Source organism: Mustela nivalis (assembly GCF_964662115.1).
Source record: "Mustela nivalis genome assembly, chromosome: 9".
NCBI lineage: Eukaryota > Metazoa > Chordata > Mammalia > Carnivora > Mustelidae > Mustela > Mustela nivalis.
In genome coordinates, this window is record NC_139028.1 from 102,052,918 (window position 1) to 102,071,465 (window position 18,548).

Here is an 18,548-nt window from a genome sequence, read left to right on the forward strand (position 1 = left end):
TCCAGGATGAAAAAGGTTTTCTCAGGACCTTCCAGAAGGACGGGCAAGCAGCAAGCAGGTCGGCAGGAGTGGGGACCTCAAGTCCCCACTTTCAACTCCCTGCTTTTTGCGGGAGCCAGGCATAGCCCTGGGCCATTCACCCGGCACCCAGGATCTGAGAACTGTGCAGCCCAGGGCTGCTCAGGGGCCAGAAGGAAGTGGCAGTGTCACTGTTGATAATTACATTTTCAAGTGTTCTATGGATGGAGCGGTTACCATGGTGACGCTGAGCTGAGCGGCAGCCTCTCTTGAGTTGAGTTGTGAGTCAGGTTCAGCTTTATTTATTTAAAAAGAAAACCAACGCCCTGACCTGTGAAGGACAAAGCAACACGCAGGTAGAGACTGGGGCGTCCACTTGGGGCGGGGGTGATTCAGCACGCCGCTCGCAGGCCATCGGTGTCCTGACGTCAGTTGGCCCAGCTGGCTCCCGGGGCCTGGAAAAGTCCACAGAGGTAAGTGGGGGAGGCCGGCATTTCAAACTGGCCCAGGAGAGGAAGCACAGAGGGAAGCCACGTGGCCATTGGGCCTGTTGGAAACCTCTTAATGGGAAGAATATCCCATTTGCTCAGCTCTGGCCCAAGGGCCGGGCTCCTTCAGGGGACGCTTCCAGCCCTGGCAGGGCAGTCCTCAGGGCCCAAGGAGAGAGGCAGGTGAGGGCCAGGTTCTCAGGCTGACCCACCCCTCGGTGTGTATACACTAGCTATGGCCCCTGGCGGGGGAGGCGGGGGCGGGGGGCAGGCCGCAGAATCCTGGAAAGGACCACAGAAATGTTCTTCCTGGGGTGACGGAAGAACTCCCGCAGGGGGAGAGGGATCCTAATAGCACCCATGCACCGGGGACTCTGAGGAAGAAATGCGATAGTATTTGCAAATGTTTAACGTAGAGCTGGGCTGGCATACAGTCAGCTCTGGGGACTGAGGGCTATTGTTAACTTCTGTTCAGGCTCTTATCTTCGCCCACCTGGTTAGAACCGCAGCAGTGTCCTAACTCCACGGGCTGGTTCTAGTCTTACGCACCTCTGATCTGTTGTCCACACCACCGCAGAGCGGTTTGCTGAAAATGCATCCCAATCATGCTACTTTTCTGCCCCCGAAATCTGCCAGTGGCCCCATTTGCCTTCAGGATAACGCTTAGAATTCCTTGAAGGGGCTTAGGCCTTGAACGATCTGGCCCCTGGCCGCCCTCCCCAGCCCAGTCACTCACCACGCCCTACCAGCCTCAATAAGTTGGGGCCAGTACCCCAGTGCTGGCACTCTCCCCAGGGGGCCATGCTCTGTCGTACCTCCAGGATCTTTGGCATGCCATCCCCTTGGTCTGGAAAGTCCACACTAACAAACACCTACTTCTCTCTCCTCCAAGACCCACATCAAGGACGCCGTGTACGGGGAAATAAATCTTCCTGTCCTCCCATCCAATGCAGAGCAGGCCACTGCCCACTCTGAGCCCCTTCGGCACCCTCTGTAGAGACATTTCTCACTTTACACTGCAATTCTTGCGACCTGTGCCTGTGACACCTTTCAGCTTCTTGAGGGCAGCGCTGATTCTAAATAATGTCTGTTTGCCCAGAACATGGACAGTACCCTAACATTCACAAGGAGGGACTGCAAATGAATGAATGAATGAAGACAAAAATCCATTTCTACAGAAGGAAACTGAGGCCCAGATAGGAGGAGTGACTTAGTTAAAGTAGAGTCCTGAGGCCCTCTGACTCTAGGACCATCTGATTCCAGAGACCAGGGACCATCCATCCACTCATCCATCCATGGCTTCCTAAACACCAACCACCCAGCAGATACAGTCTTGTCCCTGGAGTAGCCCTGGCCCACAGGACCCCACAGACAAGTGGGATAAAATGACAGATGTACAGACAATTCCCTCACTTTTCACTGTGAGCTGGGACAGAGGATGTAGGAGTGATGGGAATTCCAGGGACCCCGATATGGATGGAGGTAGAGGGAGGTCCTCTGGGTCTGTGTCTTCTACTCCCTCTGTGCCCGTTCTGGAGCCCAAGTTCCCACAGACAGCCAGCCCAAGGCAGCAGCCTTCCAGGTGCTGTTAACACAGGTAAACAGACATCTACCTGGGCACACACATACCTCAGAAAGGTGACGGGGACACTCAGTCACAAGGACACATTTGCACCCCTCAGCCATCAGGTCAGGGGCCCTCCAGGAGCAAAGACAGATGAAGTCAGACTGCAGAGCATTCTCGGACACTTCACACCATGCCTCGCCCTTTCGCACACCGGGGCCCACTGGATCCCCACCTGGTGAGGTCCTCCAGGCAAGACAAATAAACTGTTTTCTCCCCCATTTCCAGATGGACAAACTGAGACCCCAGAGATTTAGCTGACTTGCCTCCCGTGCCCCCAACCACCACTTCCCCACTTCCCACTTCCACTTCGTGGAAGTTCTGGAACTGACCCATTCTTCTGCAGGCATTTGCAAGCCTTTAGTCTGTGCCAGGCCTTCTGCAGGGTTCAGGGGATGCCGAGGCGAATTGGCCACAGCCCCTGCCCCTCGTGGGAGATGGCAGCCACTTCTAGCCCCAAGATCTGAATCTGGGTGTAGCCAGGTGAGCCTGAGCTCCTGTTAGCCTCTGCAACTTAAAGAGTTTTGAGTCTCTGATTCAAAACGTAAATGAGATCAAACCTGTCTGATGCTCAAACCCTCCCATCACACCCATCGCACTCCGCAGTACCACACCTGACCCAGCTCTCTTCTTACCACCGCCCACCTCTTGTCCCACTGGCCTCCTGGCTGTGCCCACAGCAAAAGAAGGACCTCCGACCTCTGACCTTTGCACCATCTCTTCCCGCTTCGGGACAGGGTTTCCCGCAGATGGTCACAGAGCAAAATCTCTCCTGCCGCCCCGTCGGTCTCTGCGTCTTCAAGTGACAGGACACCACTGAGTCCGAAACGATGGCCCTGTGCTTTTCTTCAAGGTACTGACTTCATATGACAATTATGTGTATTTGACCATTTACGACCTCCTGTACAGAAGAGTAAGAATGCATCCACTGTGTTTATTACTATACCCTCAGCGCCTAGAATGGCGCTGGGCGCATAGCAGGAACTCAGTAAATTTTGATGAACAGGAATGTATCAATCATGTTGTTGCCTCCCCTTTAAAATGATGCCTGGAGCACCTAGCTAGGAGGACTAATTATGTTATACACGGGAAGATGCCAAGCCCGGCGCCGGGTACTTTGCTGCGCAGGAGAACATTGGTATTTGCTTTGCTCTTGCTGTTATCACTGGGGGGCCGATGGGTGAGCAGTAGGGGTGACGGGCGTGAGAGTAAGTCACACGGTGTGGTAACAAAGCTCTTGTTTCTGAACACAGTCCACCACTTTGGGGCCCAGGCAGCAGCCCCTCCATGGGCCTGAAGATCAGGAACCAAATCTCCTGCCCTCTTGTCTGTGGGAGTCATCCTCAGGGTCTTGTCCGGATGGCCAGGAGACCTCTGGGCCCCGCCTGGGCTGGGGGCAGTGGGCAGCGTCCAGACCAGGCCTAGGAAACCCTTGATTTCCACCCCCCTGGGAGCAGGCCCCACATCAAAGCCAATCTCAGAGGGGCGAGGCCTCAAGATAAATGGAAGATTAAAGAAGGCGAGGTCTCCACAGGCCACAGGGAGAGGCAGCAGGCAGGCGACCACAGAGGGGAGGCCCTGACACAGCCCGGGCAGCGGGCAGCGGCCATCTTGGGGGGCAAGAGGTGAGAGGGGGGCCCAAGCCTAGGCGAGTGGAGTAGAGCAGGGATGGGTAGCTCAGCGCCTAGGCCTGGCTGCTCCCCCCACCCCAAGCTTGGCCCTCCCACCCCAGCATTAGACTTGGGCCTATTCCTCCAGTCCATGTCTACTTCTTAACCCTTTCTCAGCCATACAGCAGCAGGGAAGTGCATCAGAGGAACCCCCAGGCCTCTCTTCAAGAGAGTTTGTTTGGTCATTGGGTTCAGTCATTGGGGTTTGCTCCCTCCAGCAAAGGAGCCTGTAATGAAGCCCTCCTGGTCCCAGTCTTCCTCCCCAGGAAGGTCTGTAATTAGTGCAGGAGGCGAGGCTGGGAAAGCTCAGACAATGTCATTTGAACCAGGATGAGACAGGGCTCAATTGCTAGTCTGCACATTTTTTTTTTTCTGGTGCCATTTCATATACAAAACTCCAGCAAGCTTAACCCTTTCCTGGCTGGGCTCTTATGCTGGGGTTTCAGCCTGGCATATTACCCAACCCTGTGCCCAACGTGTGCCCGTCTCGCCTGTCTGCGATGCACGCCCCAGTGCAGGAGAGCCGTGATTTCCAGCTTCTCTAACGGCCAACACGGCCATCTGACAACCCATCATCCAACAAGCCTTTGCTGAGTGTCACCGGATGCTAAGCACGGAGGAGAGAGGACCCAGAGGGAAGTCTATCATCTTGCCATCAAGGAGATTACAATCCTCTGAGCAGTGGAGGAATGCAGACCAGCAACAGGTTGTAATCGATGCAAGACAGGATAGAGTCAGATGGTGAGGACCAGCAAGAGACAGGGAAGGAAGTCGCGCAGTCTGAGTGCACAAGATGGGAGGTCCGCATGCGGTAAGCATTCTGTAGATACGGACTGACAGAACCATCTTCCTGGAGCCGAGCATTTCGGCAATCAGGGTGTGAGGGCTGAACTCACAAGGGCAAGGGAGGCAGGCAAAGCCTTGGCAGCTCTAAACCAGCCCCAGATGGAGACAAATGTCCAAGTCTACTAGGAGGCACAGGCTACCGCTTCCCCTCCCATGCCCTGAAGCACTCATTCTGAATCCCTGAACTACAGTTCATCTCACACTGACGTACAACCTGTCTGATTACATATCTGAGACCCCACCGGACTTCGAGCAACCTAAGGTCTCTGATGCCTAAGCACTGAGCCTAGCACTCAAGAGGTACTCAGTAAATGCTCATTAAATAAATGACTGAGTTTTGGATGGTAGGATGGAGGTGTGAGGAAGAATCCACCTCCACAGCCTTTCCCAGAGGGGATGTCAACTGTGGCCTCGCTGCCCTTATCAATCATAGCACAATCTCCCTAACATATAAAGAGCTTCTAAAAATCAATAAGACAAGACCAACCACTAATTTTGAAAAGGTCAAAGAATATGAAAAGGGTCTACAGAAAAGGAAACTTAAAGTGTTCTTGGGCTTCTAAAATGACTCTCAGCCTCACTAATAGAAGAGAAATGCAAGCTGGAAACCATTCAAACGTTTACTGATACCCTTTATTTCAAAGACAGCAGAGAAAGCAGCACTGTGTACATAGCCGCTCCGGGGCGTGAATTGATATGAACCAGTTGACACTATCTATCAACATTACAAATGCACATTCTCTTTGACCCAGTAATACCTTGCCTGAGAATTTACCCTACAGATACACAGTGCTTGAACAAGACTATCAATACAACATTGTTTGTGATAGTAAAAACTTGGAAACGATCCAAATGTCCATCATCTAGGGATAGAGAAGTAAATTACGGTACAGTCATACAACGGGTAGCTATGCAGCTACTTAAAAAAAAAGAATGAGGGGCACCTGGGTGGCTCAGTAGGTTAAGCCTCTGCCTTCGGCTCAGGTCATGATCCCAGGGTCCTGGGATAGAGCCCTGCATCGGGCTCTCTGCTCAGCAGGGAGCCTGCTTCCTCCTCTCTCTGCCTGCCTCTCTGCCTACTTGTGATCTTTGTCTGTCAAATAAATAAATAAAATCTTTAAAAAAAAAAACAAAAAAAGAATGAGGAAGTTCTCTATGTACTAATATAGGCAGATCTCCAAAACAGATTTTTTTAAAAAGGGAAAAAAAGATATAGAACAATGTATATATAACCCTCTTTTCAGTTAAAAAAGAGAAAGAGCTGGGTGGCTCCATGGGCGAAGTGTCCGACTCTTGATTTCGGCTCAGGTCTCGATGTCAGGGTCGTGAGTGCCATGTCGGGCTCCACGTGGAGCATGGAGCCTGCCTAGGATTTTCTGTCTCCCTCTGCCCCTCCCCACCACTCTCTCTGTCCCTCTTTCTCCAAAAAAAAGAGAGAGAGGAAAAAATATATAGATACATATGCATACACACACACAAACATACACACCCCAAAGAAGGGTACCCAAGGAAGCAATCAAATTGATTGTATGTTGATTAAAGGGTGAAAATGTAGCCATGAGGTTGGAGGATATAGGAATGAGAGGATTACCTCTTATTGTATTCCCTTTTTTATGTTTTTGAGTCACGTGACATTATCTAGTTAACAAATTCAAAAAGACCAAAAATAATAATAATAATAATTTTTTTAAAAAACAACCCTCAAAAGCCATCTACCTAGATACTGGGGGTTCTAGGCTTTTTCCCAAGTTGCTAGGTAGAGAGGATCCTACCTCACTTTCCCTTCCTGGGCCCTGCAGTATTTTCCTGAGGCCTTGGGTCCGGGTCTGTGGTGGCTGAGCTGGTTCCTGCGGATGGGGGATGCCCATAGCCCCCAAAGCCCTCTCTCTCTGCATGACAGGGGATGCGAGCCTAGACGTGGACCTGCTCTTCAAGCAAAGGAAACTGAATGAAGCCTACCGAGAATTAAAGGTTGGAGTCTCCAAAGCCCCCAGGTTCCTCCCAATGCCCCCAGAAAGCCCCCCATTACTACAAACGTGTCCAGTCCTAGAGTCTGGATCTGTACCGTTGTCCCAAGAGGTACGTCACATAAGGACAGGCTACGACAGGGGTCCAAGCCACCGTGTGAGCCCCAGGAAAACAGGATAATCCTGTATCTGCCTCTGAGGGTTGTGAGAAGGCTTAAATGAGGCTTAACTAAGAAAAGGCAGAGGAACTGCGTAGCATAAATCCTGAGACGTGATAAATGTTACCGTAAAAATGTACCAGGCCCACTGTTGGTATTTTTTGCCAATTGTTGGTCTTTGTCTTATTGATTTACAGGGGCGATTTATGGATTCAGAAGATTGAGATCCTCGCGGCGAATCAGCAGAGCATTGAGGGTCAACGGGACCAGAGAATACATGGCAGTTTGTGAGAATCCTTATTTCTACGACGATTTCCCCTCCGGGCCATGCAGGCGAGTGTCTGCAGGCATCCCACACGAGAGGCCCTAGGGCTCATCTGGACAGGCCCGAGAAACGAAGTCTTTATTCATCAGCTCTGTGTCACTGTGTGTCACTGCCAGTGTCCCGGGATTGCCAGACACCGTCATTCTCCACTTCAGCTCTCGGAACAACTCCCCTTCCACTCTCGATCAAACTCATTCTTTGCGTCCTCCCTAGAGGTGCCCAGTTTGTGGAGGACATGCGTGGTGCCGGGCCGTGTAAGGACTGGATTCACTAACAGATGAGTTAAGGCCTACCCTGGGAATCCCCAAGTCTTCATGCAGGGGCTCCCCAGGGGAGACAGACTCCAAGTGATTAGGCCTGAAGGGGTATAGCAAGGGATCAGGGCCCCGAATACACACCACTGCAGCCCCTCGCCCTGATCCTTGGGTTTTTGGTGCTTGCTTGCCACAGAGCTGAGAAAAAAAACGTGGCTCCCCTGGGCCCACATCCATTCATTTTCTCCAGGGAATTAGTCCGCCCTTCAATTCTGGAGGCTCCAGAAATGTTCCTCAGAGCATCTGGAATATATATTTGCTCTCCCTGGTGATTGCCAAGGCCAGCTCTGCTGGTTTTCTGTTTGTTCTACTCAGCCATGGGAGCTGGAGCTGGTTCCTGCGGATGGGGGATGCCCATAGCCCCCAAAGTCCTCTCTCTCTGCATGACAGGGGATGCGAGCCTAGACGTGGACCTGCTCTTCAAGCAAAGGAAACTGAATGAAGACTACCGAGAATTAAAGGTTGGAGTCTCCAAAGCCCCCAGGTTCCTCCCAATGCCCCAGAAAGCCCCCCCATTACTACAAACGTGTCCAGTCCTAGAGTCTGGATCCTACCTGGAAAGATTAAGTCAAACAGATCAATTCGCACTTGAGCTTAATAGCTGTGTGACCTTGGACAAATAACATAACCTCTCTGAGCCTCACCTTTTTCATCTATAAAAGTAAAAATATTTCTGTATTTACACCTATCTCACTTCAGGGTATATTAAAGGTATTTGAGAAACCCTGCAGACAACAGAATTAGATCTTAATAGGAGAAAAAGGATACAAAGAAAGGGGGGATAAAGACCTAAGATGAAGCCAGGCTGCAGTCAGTCTGTGAAATGGAACACCCGCCCCCACCCCCGCCCGTCCCGACCACCCCCACCCCCGCCATGAGATCCTGTTACAGAGGTGTGCCCCAGCAAATTCACCTCTGAGCTTCCTGACAGTCCAGATAAAGGAAATTCAATGAGACACAAAATCTGAAGTGGTCATGAGATTCAAAATAGACCCACAGCTCAGAAGCGACCAGCTTTTCTGTGCCCTGAGGTCAACGAAGCTCTCTCCCCTGGACCTGGCAAAGGGGGCAGGTTGGGGAGGAGGAGTGTGTACACAGCGAAGCTGAGGCTATCTTCTAGGGCTTTTATTGTGTTTGAATTAAAATAAAAAATGCCTGACAGTGACCCTTAGAGCAGCTGGCCCATAGTAGGTGCTTAATACATCCATCCTCCCTCCCTCCCTTCCTTTTCGGTCCTCCTCGGTCCTCAGTCTCCTCCCAGGTAAGGAGTGTCTGTGAGATCTGTGCACACAGCTCCTCAACCCTTCAGCACATGCTAATTAAATACTTATCTGTGTACCAGGCTCTGGGCAAGGCCAGTGCAGGAATTGCCCTAAACCTCACTCTGATTCTTTCCTGCTGTCCCCAGATCCTTCTTGGTCTCAGAAGTCCTCTCCCTCCCCCCCCCCCACCCACCCTTCCCGGTCTCAGGGCTCTGCCTCCCCTCCAGCAGGCTTATAAACCCCAGGGAACCCCACTCCTGTGGCTTGCCCCTCATTCCCCACATAGCTTCAGGCTGCTCCCTCCTGCCACCACATTCATGGAGCTCAGCCACGTGCAAAAGCACCATTAATCTTCCACTCCGTCTCCCCGGGCCCTGCTGCCTATTGGAAGAAGATGGAAACCAGATTTGCGGCCGCACGCGCTGGCGCGGATATGCACAGAGGGGTGGGTCCACTTCTAGGTGTGAGCTGGCACTCTCCCTCTGGAGGCTTGCACGCGGGCTCGAATGGCAGAAGCCCCTCAGGTCAGTCGACACCTCCAGACGCAGGATCAGCCGCCCAAGCGGCGCGAGCGGGCACGGTCTCAGGGCCGCCCACTGCAAAGTCAGCTCCTGGCTGATGGACGCCCAGAGACACAGGAGCTCCTCACACACACAGCCCACATGTGCTCTCTGGACAGAGGGAGACCGAATCACAGCAGCTCAGGGCTGGTAGGATGGAATCTGAGCGATCATCCTGTCCCAGACCCTCATTTTACCAAAACGAGTCTGAAGTCTTGATTTAACCTTGACCGTTACCTGTTTCCACACACCTGAACACTGCCTGGGTGCATTTTAGCAAAGTTTTGGATTTAAATGCCCGATGCTGCTTCTGTGCTTTCCTGCTGATGGGCCCCTTCAGCCTCGCCAGCCTTGGAGGTTGGGGAAACTGAGGTATAGAAGCAGGCAAGAGGTAGACTGAGCAAGTGTGGCAGTAGGGGTCAGGGTCTAGCCTCTGAACTTTCCGTACCCCTGCCCTCCCTCTCAGTCCCATATTTCCAGCTCTGCCAGACCTAGGTGGAGCAGGATTTGCTGGGGAGTGTTCCCGACAACATAAGGGCTCACCAAGGCAAAAGGAAGGCCTGGCTTTGTTGACTTTTCTCCCCTGGCTTCCATTAGAAAGCAAAGGGGCTAGAGGCTGGATACCTGAGTGTACATACTCTGGGGTTGGAGCCAGTGGCCTGAATTATAGAGGCATCTAGAAGCAGAGTTGGTACAGGTGACTCGAGGTAGAGGAAAGAAGGGTGAGTTCAGAGCAGGACTGAGCAAAGCAGGAAGCGGGTGGAGCTGTTCCCCAGGCGGCAGGCAGACAGAGGGCCAAGGGGCGGGCCTGCCTCCAGTCCAAAGAAGGGACAGTAGAACAGAAATTCAGGGAAAACGAAGCTTAAATAATTACCAGGAAAAGTCACTGGAAGAGAGGCAAGTGTTTTCTTAGTCCTTAAGGAACTTCAGTCTTCAGAGAATTTAGAGAGGGGGAAAAAATCAAGGTCCTTTTCCAAGGCAGGGTGGCTGGTGATTCACTAGCTGCTGAGGAAGGCCCTCCCCTCAGCTCCTGCCTCTCCCTAGTGAGCAAACCCAGTTCATCTGGGGTGAGCGGAAAGGGCCCTGGGTAAGAAGCCTGGAGGCCCAGATTTCATCCCTATCTCTGCCTCCTTTAAACCTGGTGACCTAAGGCAAGCCTCCTATGCCCCAGGCCTTGGTCTCCTGCAAAATAAAGGAGTGGTAAGTCATGAACTCTCTGAGCCTTGGTTTTCTCATCTGAGGATTGGGGATGATAATAAATCACATTTCATCAAATCTAAGAATCGATATCATCAATTGTATGATGCACCACTATTTCATGTGCATTCAGAAAAAACTACCTAAGTATCACATGCCATCGATTATAAGACACATTCTGATTTCCGCGATGCTGAAACGTACCTCCCAGCATCAGTGAATATGATACTCATTTCACAAGTGTCTTCCAAGAATTAAATGCGATAACATAAGTATTTAGTGCCTGGCACAACGCAAGTACTCAATAGATTTCAGGTATTTTTATGGTTCAGGGTGAAGCAGGGAAGGAACCAGGCCAAGGGGATGGGTCTAAAGCCTACCCCCCACCCACCTGGCAGGGTGCCACCCCAGGGACTCCAGGTCCAGCCCCAGCAGAGGGGAAGGGGAAAGCAGCCGTGTAGCCCCTTTTAGGAAGCCACAAGAGAACAAAGGGCCCCATCTAGGCCCCGGAAGTCAGCCTAATCTCCAGGATGAATGTGTTTTCATTTCTCAGAAGTTCCTGTTAGAGTATGCCGAAGTGTTTTTCCCTTTACAATCCAGGCAAACAAGGCAGGTTTACTTTGGGTGACCTTCTACCTATCACCCAGGGCCTGCCTGCCGAGTGTAAATACCCAGACTTGCACCCTTCTGGAGGCTCTGGGCAGGAGCCTGGAACATCGGAGTGCCAAGCCTCCTAAGGAAGCAGGTGCTTCGCCCCTTCCCACCTCCACTCTCCAACAAGACCTGTGCTGGTATAGGCGCATTTAGAAGGTCATTGGAGAGGACAGGACCCTCTGCGTCATTAACACATCTCCCATTTTATTGATGTGAAAACTGAGGCCCAGAGAAGGACAGTGACTCTCCAGGGGTATGAAAGCGTGGCCATCCCCATCCAAGCTCCCACCCCCTCCACCCTCAGATATACACACACGCCATCCCTGCTCACAGCGCAGCCGGACAAGGAGCCCCTCTCTCCACCTGACCTTCAGGGTCTGGGACAGGCAGGAAGCTTATCTCTGTCCTTTCTCTCTGGTGCGTCATTGCCCGGAATGGGATGTCTTTATGCATTTCGCTTACCCTCTGAAACAGCTGCTGGAGAGCAACAACCAGATGTTCCTAAGCCCTTAACGGAAGGGGCTACAGTCTGTGCTTTTCTTGACCTGGATTGCAGGTGTTTGCAGAACCAATTTTGGCCTCCTTCCCCTGACCCTTCAGATGCAGAGAAGGGGCCTGAGAGGGGCTAGACTGTGGGGCCAGGTCCAGGGACTAGCAGGGAGGGAGCAGACCCTCCCTATGAGGAGACACCCCCAAACCTCAGACCCAGTGAGTTGTCTGATTTCCTCTCCCCAAAAACTGGTAAGAGAAGATACAGAAAGGACACACAGCTACAGAAGGCTTCGGGTGGCCCCCCTAACCTGAGCTAGCACCACTCTCTTCAGGACTTGAACAGAGCCTCGAGCCTCCTGTGATCATAGATCATACGATCAGGTTGGTGGAGGGCACCGGGGTTTCACGTTCGTCCCTCTCGCTCCCACACCAATGCCTGCCTCTCCCACCCCTTCTGTTCTACTAACTGGTCCCTCTGGCTGCAGTCCTTTTCCCTCCACTGTGCCCCCTTTTACCGTTCAGCCCAGGCCTGGGTTCTCAGCTCACACATCAGAGAGGGTCTCCTTCCCCACTCAGTTGGATCACACTGGTTTATTTCCTTCGTGGTCCTCCCACTCTCTGAAACCATTTTCTTCCATTTTTTCTACCCTTTCTTCCCTCAGTGACTGTGGAAAAATTCTTAATCACTGCTATATCTTCAGTGCCGGGGCTGTTTATCACGCTCAGTAATACTTGCAGAACATGTGACTAAATTCCCTGCCGCACTCGTCCTTGCGGGACTTCGCCATCCCCTTGACCTGGGAAAAAAGCAAGATCACGCTCCTACTATGTGCCAGGCTCTGCACTGCCCATTCCCTCTCTTCTCTCCTCCTCCCCTGCCCCCTCCGCCACCCCCCCCACCCTCAGGATTTCTCCTGGGAGATCCTGCCTCTCAGACTCCACGGGAGGTACCGGAACCAGTTTGTCTCCCCAGGATTATTTCCAATGGTTTCCTGGGGTGTTCACCTGGGTAAGAATCAGGAAAGAGAGGACACTCTAATCCTATTTATCTAAAACTATATAATCTTCCCCAATCATTTAAATGGTGCCTCTGTCTCCAATTACAGAGCCGGCTGGGAGGAACACACACACAATTTCCAGCCAACCTCAGGCAGAGGGACAGTTTTCTTCCTCCTGGGGGCCTGCAGGGACTCCAAGCTTGGGGACCAGGACCCCAGACACCTGCTACTTCAAACTGACCTGCCACAGACTGGTGTGTTGGCCCTGCCAGAGACTATGCCCCTCCTCCTGGAAAAGGATCGGCCACATTCTCAGTGCTGGAATGTTCCCCAGGTGGCCAGATGTGAGGCATGTGGGGAACACACCCACGGTCTCAGCACCCTAATTCTACCTGTCACTGTTTTGAGAGTCAGCTGATTGCTTTTGGGCCCACCTAGAGTGTGGGCTATATTCTCAGCTTCTCAGAAGCGAACTCTTCAGGAAGCTTGGGCACTAATAGTCATGTGACAGCTTGGAGGGTCAGAACCTTATTCTCCAGAACTCTGTCAACTGGGTCATGAGACGGAGGGAAAGCCACGCGCCTGCCTACCTGCCCCAGGCGAGCAAACAGCTTCTATCTCTGCCTCACCGTGTGTGCCCACCTTGGCACCAACAGAGCAATTTCCGTGACACTCTGGCTTAACCACAATGACATCTCTGCTTCTTAAAGGCTTTTTGGTTCCTGAGCTAATTAAAAGCCACAGACTGAGAGGACACACTTAATCCTATTAATGACTTCTGGGCAGGAACCAGTGCCTTTCTCATTCCCTCCATTTGTTCAGGTGCCTGGTGATTGTTTATCAGCTTTTTCAAGAGATTAAGCTGAACTCCCTGGCAGGCCACTTGGGTACTGGTTCCAGGGGGCCTGGGAGTGTTCGGTGACCCTGGGGTGTGCAGACAGCCACACCTGGCAAGCTCCATGGGCTCTGCTGTTCTCTGTTCTTGCTCTTACGAGCCATTAGAGGGACTGGATGACTGATGAGCAGAGGAGTCTTCGCCTCATTTCTGCTGTTCACTGTGCCCTTTCACACACAAGAAACCTGGATACCGGCCCTTGCCCTGAAGGATCTCAGAGTCCGGTGGGATCATAGACATGTGAGCAAATGGTGACAGTAACACATTAGACTCACCACAGAGGAGGTAAGCACACTGTGTCCCTCGAGTGTATAGGATGCTAACTGCTCCAGCCTGCAGACCAGGGAAGTCTCCCTGGAGGAGGTGACATGTGAACAGATCTCCACCGAGAGATCTGTTGAGGGGCCCATGAGACAGAATTGCCCAACTTTGGATTTGGTTCAGGCTCTAGCATAAGGCTGGAAAAATGGAAATAACTCAGCTCCCTCATGAATTTATGGGGCAGTGGTTGGCAAAGCCTCGACGAGATGCCGAGGTTCCAGGAACACAGTTACTGGCTCCAGGATAATTTTGCTTCAAGCCCCTACCTTGATCTTCAGAGAACAGAGACATTGAACAGGGAAGATCAGCTTGCCGTTGTCTCTTTAAAAGAGGAGGGGCCATTCCTCAGGCCCCTCCCTCTTCTCATTAATATGAAATTTATCGTGAATATTGATATGGGGGCGTGGAGCCTCGGCCAGCTGGGCTAACCAGCCAGGGGTTCCCGGTTTCACAGAGGAAAGTGACAGAAGCTGTGCAGAGGGAGACGCAGAGAGAGCAGAGCGCCGGGCAGCCACCCAGTCTCGGGGGAGCACTTAGCTCCCCCACCCCCGGCTGCCACCCTGTCCGGGGGGCTCCTCAAGCCCTCAGCCCCACTCCCAGGCTCCCCATGGAAGCCAGCTGTGCCCCGGGAGGATCCGGAGGAGGAGGAGTCGGCTAAATGCTCGCGGTGCGCCCGGGGCCCCTGAGCCCAGCCTGCTCCGCGCCGCTGCCCTAAGGCCCCCGCGCCCCCGGCGCCCCCTACCCGGGGCCGCGCCGCCCCTGCCTGCCCCTCCCCGGGGCTTTGCCCCAGACCTGCCCCCGCCCGCTAGCCTGCGCTCAGACAGGAGCTCTGGGCCGGGTGCGCCGCCGCCCTGGAGTGAGGGAAGCCCAGGCGAAGGGGGTCTCCGGAGCCGGCCGCGATGGACGCCGTCTTGGAGCCCTTCCCGGCCGACAGGCTGTTCCCTGGATCCAGCTTCCTGGACTTGGGGGATCTGAACGAGTCGGATTTCCTCAACAATGCGGTAAGACGAAGGGTCTGCGTCCCCTTTCCTCCACTCCGCACCCCTCTTCGCGGCGCGCCTGACCCCCACTTCCCGAGGGACGGGACTACACATCACAGGGCAGAAGCGGGGGAGGGGGCTCGGTGCAGGGTCCCCGAGAGACACGTGGTTAGAGCCGTGAGATTTGGGCACTAGATCCCTCCATACCCCCGCTAGACCCCGAACCTGGGCCGGAGCCTCCGAGCTTGCGCTAGTGCGCACCCGTCCTGGGGGCTCCGTCCGTGGATACATTGACCTCGGCTTTCTAGGAGGAATGGGATGTCGAGGAGTCAGGGCCAGCCGATCCCTGGATACGTCCCCGAGGGACACCAGTCCTGCCTCCCCCCAAGTCCCCCCCCCCCATTTCCAGCGGTTCTCCACCCACCCCCGGGGTTCCGGGACCAGATTGGGCTAAAAGTGGCGGCGCCCCTGCCTGCGCCCCCTTTAGGACCTCGGTGGCTCAGCGGCTGGTTCTCCGCTGGGGGGCGCACACGGAAGTGTTCGGAAGGCCAGGGACCCGACGCCCCTTGGGGGGCCAGAGTCGTACCCCGGTTCTAAGGGAGTCCTGGTAACTGAGGGGTGCTGCCGCGGCCGCCCCGCGGAGTCAGGCCTGAGGTTCCCTAGGGACGGACCCGAGGCTGAGATGGTCAGGGCAGCACAGGATGATCGGTCTGGAGAAGGGAGGTCTTTCTCCCCATCTTTGTGTCTCTAGTTCTGTTCCTCCGTCCTTCGTATCTCCCTTTCTCTGACTCTCTCCCTGTGTCTTCGTGACTATCTCTGTCTCTGAGCTTGTGCTTCTCTTTCTCTTCCCCTCCCTCCCTAAGGAAACGTGGCTTCTCTTCTTCCCTCCCTTCCTCCCTCTCTCAGGCTCAGCCCAAAAGCCCTGCTGGGGGGAGGGGCATGGGCTCCGCAAGGCAAGAAAATATTTGGGTTCAGAAGGGCCTGCTGGGTTGAAATGTGGACAGCTTGGGGAATCTGCTGGGATTCCGTCTGACGGGTCTCTGCTGGCTAGTCTCCACCTCCTGGGACCACGATAAACTTGGCCAGACAAGAGCCAAATGCAGAGACTTCCAGGATTGGACATCGTGGACTTTGACTTCAATTGTCCCAGACCTCTAGACTGATGGTGGGGAAACAAGCCAAGGGACAGGAACCTGAGTCCAGGAGACATGGGGTGTGAGGTCTCCCAGCCCTCCATTAGGGATATCTGGGTCACCCTGCTTTCTGAGGATGGCCCCTGGTCCCAGGGAAAGGGAGCAACACAATTCTGCACACAGGCCAAGAACAGGAGGTGGGGAGGACTTGAGCTGGTAGTGGGGAGAGCAGGGTTCTAGTCCTGCGCCTGCTTCAGCATCCTACTGTGAGCTGTGCCTCTGCTGCTTTGTCTGTAAAGTGGGCAGAAGTTGAATCAAGTCTTTCTAAGGATAGTCTGGCACAGATCCTGGGGATCAAGTGGCAGGGAATGGGGGTTCTGTACACCCCTCCTGGAGTTGGTAATGGATACCAGTCAGAGGGAGAGGAGTTTGGAGTTTGTTCCCCTGCAGCAGGGTTGGGGGGGGGGGGTGATAGAGCTCTCCCCACAGCACCATGAGGTGCCCTCAGCAGCTGAGTGGGTCTTTCTTCTGAATGAACTCTGCTGCCTACAGCTTCTTCCTGATCCTCCATTCAGCCTTGTGTCCCCAGCTGCTCAGCTGGGCCTTGGTCCAGCGCAGGAAAGGAGGCAGGATCAGACAGTGGTATCCAGCACTGGGACTAGGGAGGGAAAGCCCTGCCGGGGAAACTCCTGACCTTGAACCTAGGCAAGGCTAAGCCAGGAAGGGAGAGAGGAAGGGATTTCTAGGAGGATAGACCAAGAACTCCCAGCTAGGAATCTGGAGATTTGGTTCTAGCTGTTCTGTCACCAGCCAGCTGGGCAGTTCAGACAAGTGGCTTTTCTTCCTCTGGGCCTTGGTTCTTGCATTGGAAAAATGGAGGTATAGATCCTTCCCCATAGTGGTGAGAAAATTAATTTAAAAAATCAATGGAGGAAAATGCCTGGCAGGTAAAGTTTCTATAGTTAACTTGTTCCAGAAACTAGATGGAGTGGTGGTTAAGAACTACTCAATGAGTTGCTGTGTGACCTTGAGCAAATCACTTTCCTTCTCTGGTGCCTCCGCTTATATGTCCAAGATCCCTTACAGCTGAGACCACATACCAACCCTACCCCTGACTCCCTCTTCATTCGGCATGAGGGTAGGGAAGTTTTTCCAAGGTAAGGATGGGAAGGAATGGAGTCTGTGTGTCTCCCAGTCTAGAAGATAGAAAACAGGGTATTCACTCTCCTTCTTAAAAATCCAGATAAAGGCCATAAGATCATGTGGAAAGTGTGTGTGTTCTGTTGCCCCATGCAAAAAGCAAGAACCCAAAATTCTGATGCTCACCCTGTACACAACTCTGTAAGAAATACATGTTCACATGGACAGAGACAGAATGAGTTTGCAGTTCAAGTCAGGTACATCTGGAGGGTTAGGGACATTTTCTTTTTGCCTTCTATGAAGATTCCTTCATTCTGTTCCCAGCTTATCCGTGTGATTCTCGGGGACACCCCTCAGAAGGGGCTGTGCTTCCTGACAGATGTGGGGGACTTCTACTTCCTCTCCATCCCCCACTCCTTCCCAGTTCCTGATGTGACCACAGGAGAGCCCTTGTCCCCTGTATCCTGTGATCCTTCAGCTCCTGGGCAGGTATGAGAGAGGGACTGGTGCTCAGAAAGCTGGGATAAAGCACTAGAGGGAGAATAGGTTGTGTCTCCAGACAGAGATACTATGTCTGTGTGCCTCTTGCCTTCTTCTGGCTAAGGAGAAGGACTGACTCTAGTTTCTCCAGAGAGAAACGGCTTCGGATCCCACAGATGCCCCAGCTGGGAGGGTGTGGGGAGGAGAAGGAGGAAGAGGAGTGCTGTTTTCTCAAAGGGGAGCAGCAGGAAGCTGCAAGGATGTTTGCCCAGTACATTCATTCGTTTACCTCCCAGCAGTTGGGGAGGCCAGGTGTGGAAATGACTAAGACCCAGGGACCAGCCCAGGGGAAGGGAGTTGTGGGGGCTAAGCCAGGCCCAGAGCCTGGCTTCTCCAGAGCTAAATAGGGAAACAGAGAACCACCACAACCACCACTATCCCAGCCTTGGGGGATTAGGGAGATTAGAGAAGTATGTGCATTTGGGTGTTCCTATGTCTGTGTGTGGGCCTTTAACAGCCCCTAAAAGGGGAGGGGTGTGTGTGTGTGTGTGTGTGTGTGTGTGTGTGTGTGTGTGTTTCTCTTTAAATTCTCACCAACAGGAAAGAAGACCCAAGGGCCAAGGCACTCTGGTCTCAGAGTAGAATCCCCTAGAAAAGAACTAATGGAGAAGCTAAAATCTCAGGGCTCCAACTCGGGAAGAGAGATCTCCCCAGATACCAAGTCCTCCTCCAAAACACTGAGTTTGTTTGGGGTAGGGGTCTTTTGTTTTGTGTTTGCTTCCCCCACTGGGATACAAGCTCCTTGAAGGCAGGAGTCTGTCTTGTTCCCTTGTGCTATCCCCAGTGCCCAGCACAGTGCTTGGCAAAGAGGAGGCCTCAACCGAGGATGGCTAAATGAGGGAAAGGGGGCTCACCCCAGACCTCACATATTTTTAGGGAGGAGGAACAAGGGTGCTTAAGCCGCCAGCCATCAGGATCCTGCAAGCCATACTCTGAGGTTCGAGAAGGGATCTCCATGATTCCCAA

The 18,548-nt window shown here is 53.2% G+C and overlaps 1 protein-coding gene and 1 long non-coding RNA gene across 3 annotated transcripts in view; both read left to right on the forward strand.

The window, feature by feature from the left end:
• The first annotated feature begins 400 nt into the window (after window positions 1-400).
• Window positions 401-7,279, forward strand: LOC309872751. 2 transcript variants are annotated; one of them, XR_014316108.1, is made up of 4 exons: window positions 401-491; window positions 2,868-2,983; window positions 6,547-6,617; window positions 6,969-7,279. It is a non-coding gene; the product is annotated as an uncharacterized lncRNA (long non-coding RNA). The 2 variants fall into 2 exon arrangements; XR_014316109.1 differs by lacking the exon at window positions 401-491 and having other exon boundaries at window positions 2,826-2,983.
• Window positions 7,280-14,567: 7,288 nt separating this feature from the next.
• CREB3L1 (cAMP responsive element binding protein 3 like 1) overlaps window positions 14,568-18,548 on the forward strand; it is a 34,344-nt gene continuing 30,363 nt past the window's right edge. The window contains exon 1 of the mRNA XM_082747443.1: window positions 14,568-14,790. Coding sequence (XP_082603569.1) covers window positions 14,689-14,790 — 102 coding nt within the window. The 5' untranslated portion in view covers window positions 14,568-14,688. The remainder of the gene's footprint in view (window positions 14,791-18,548) is intronic.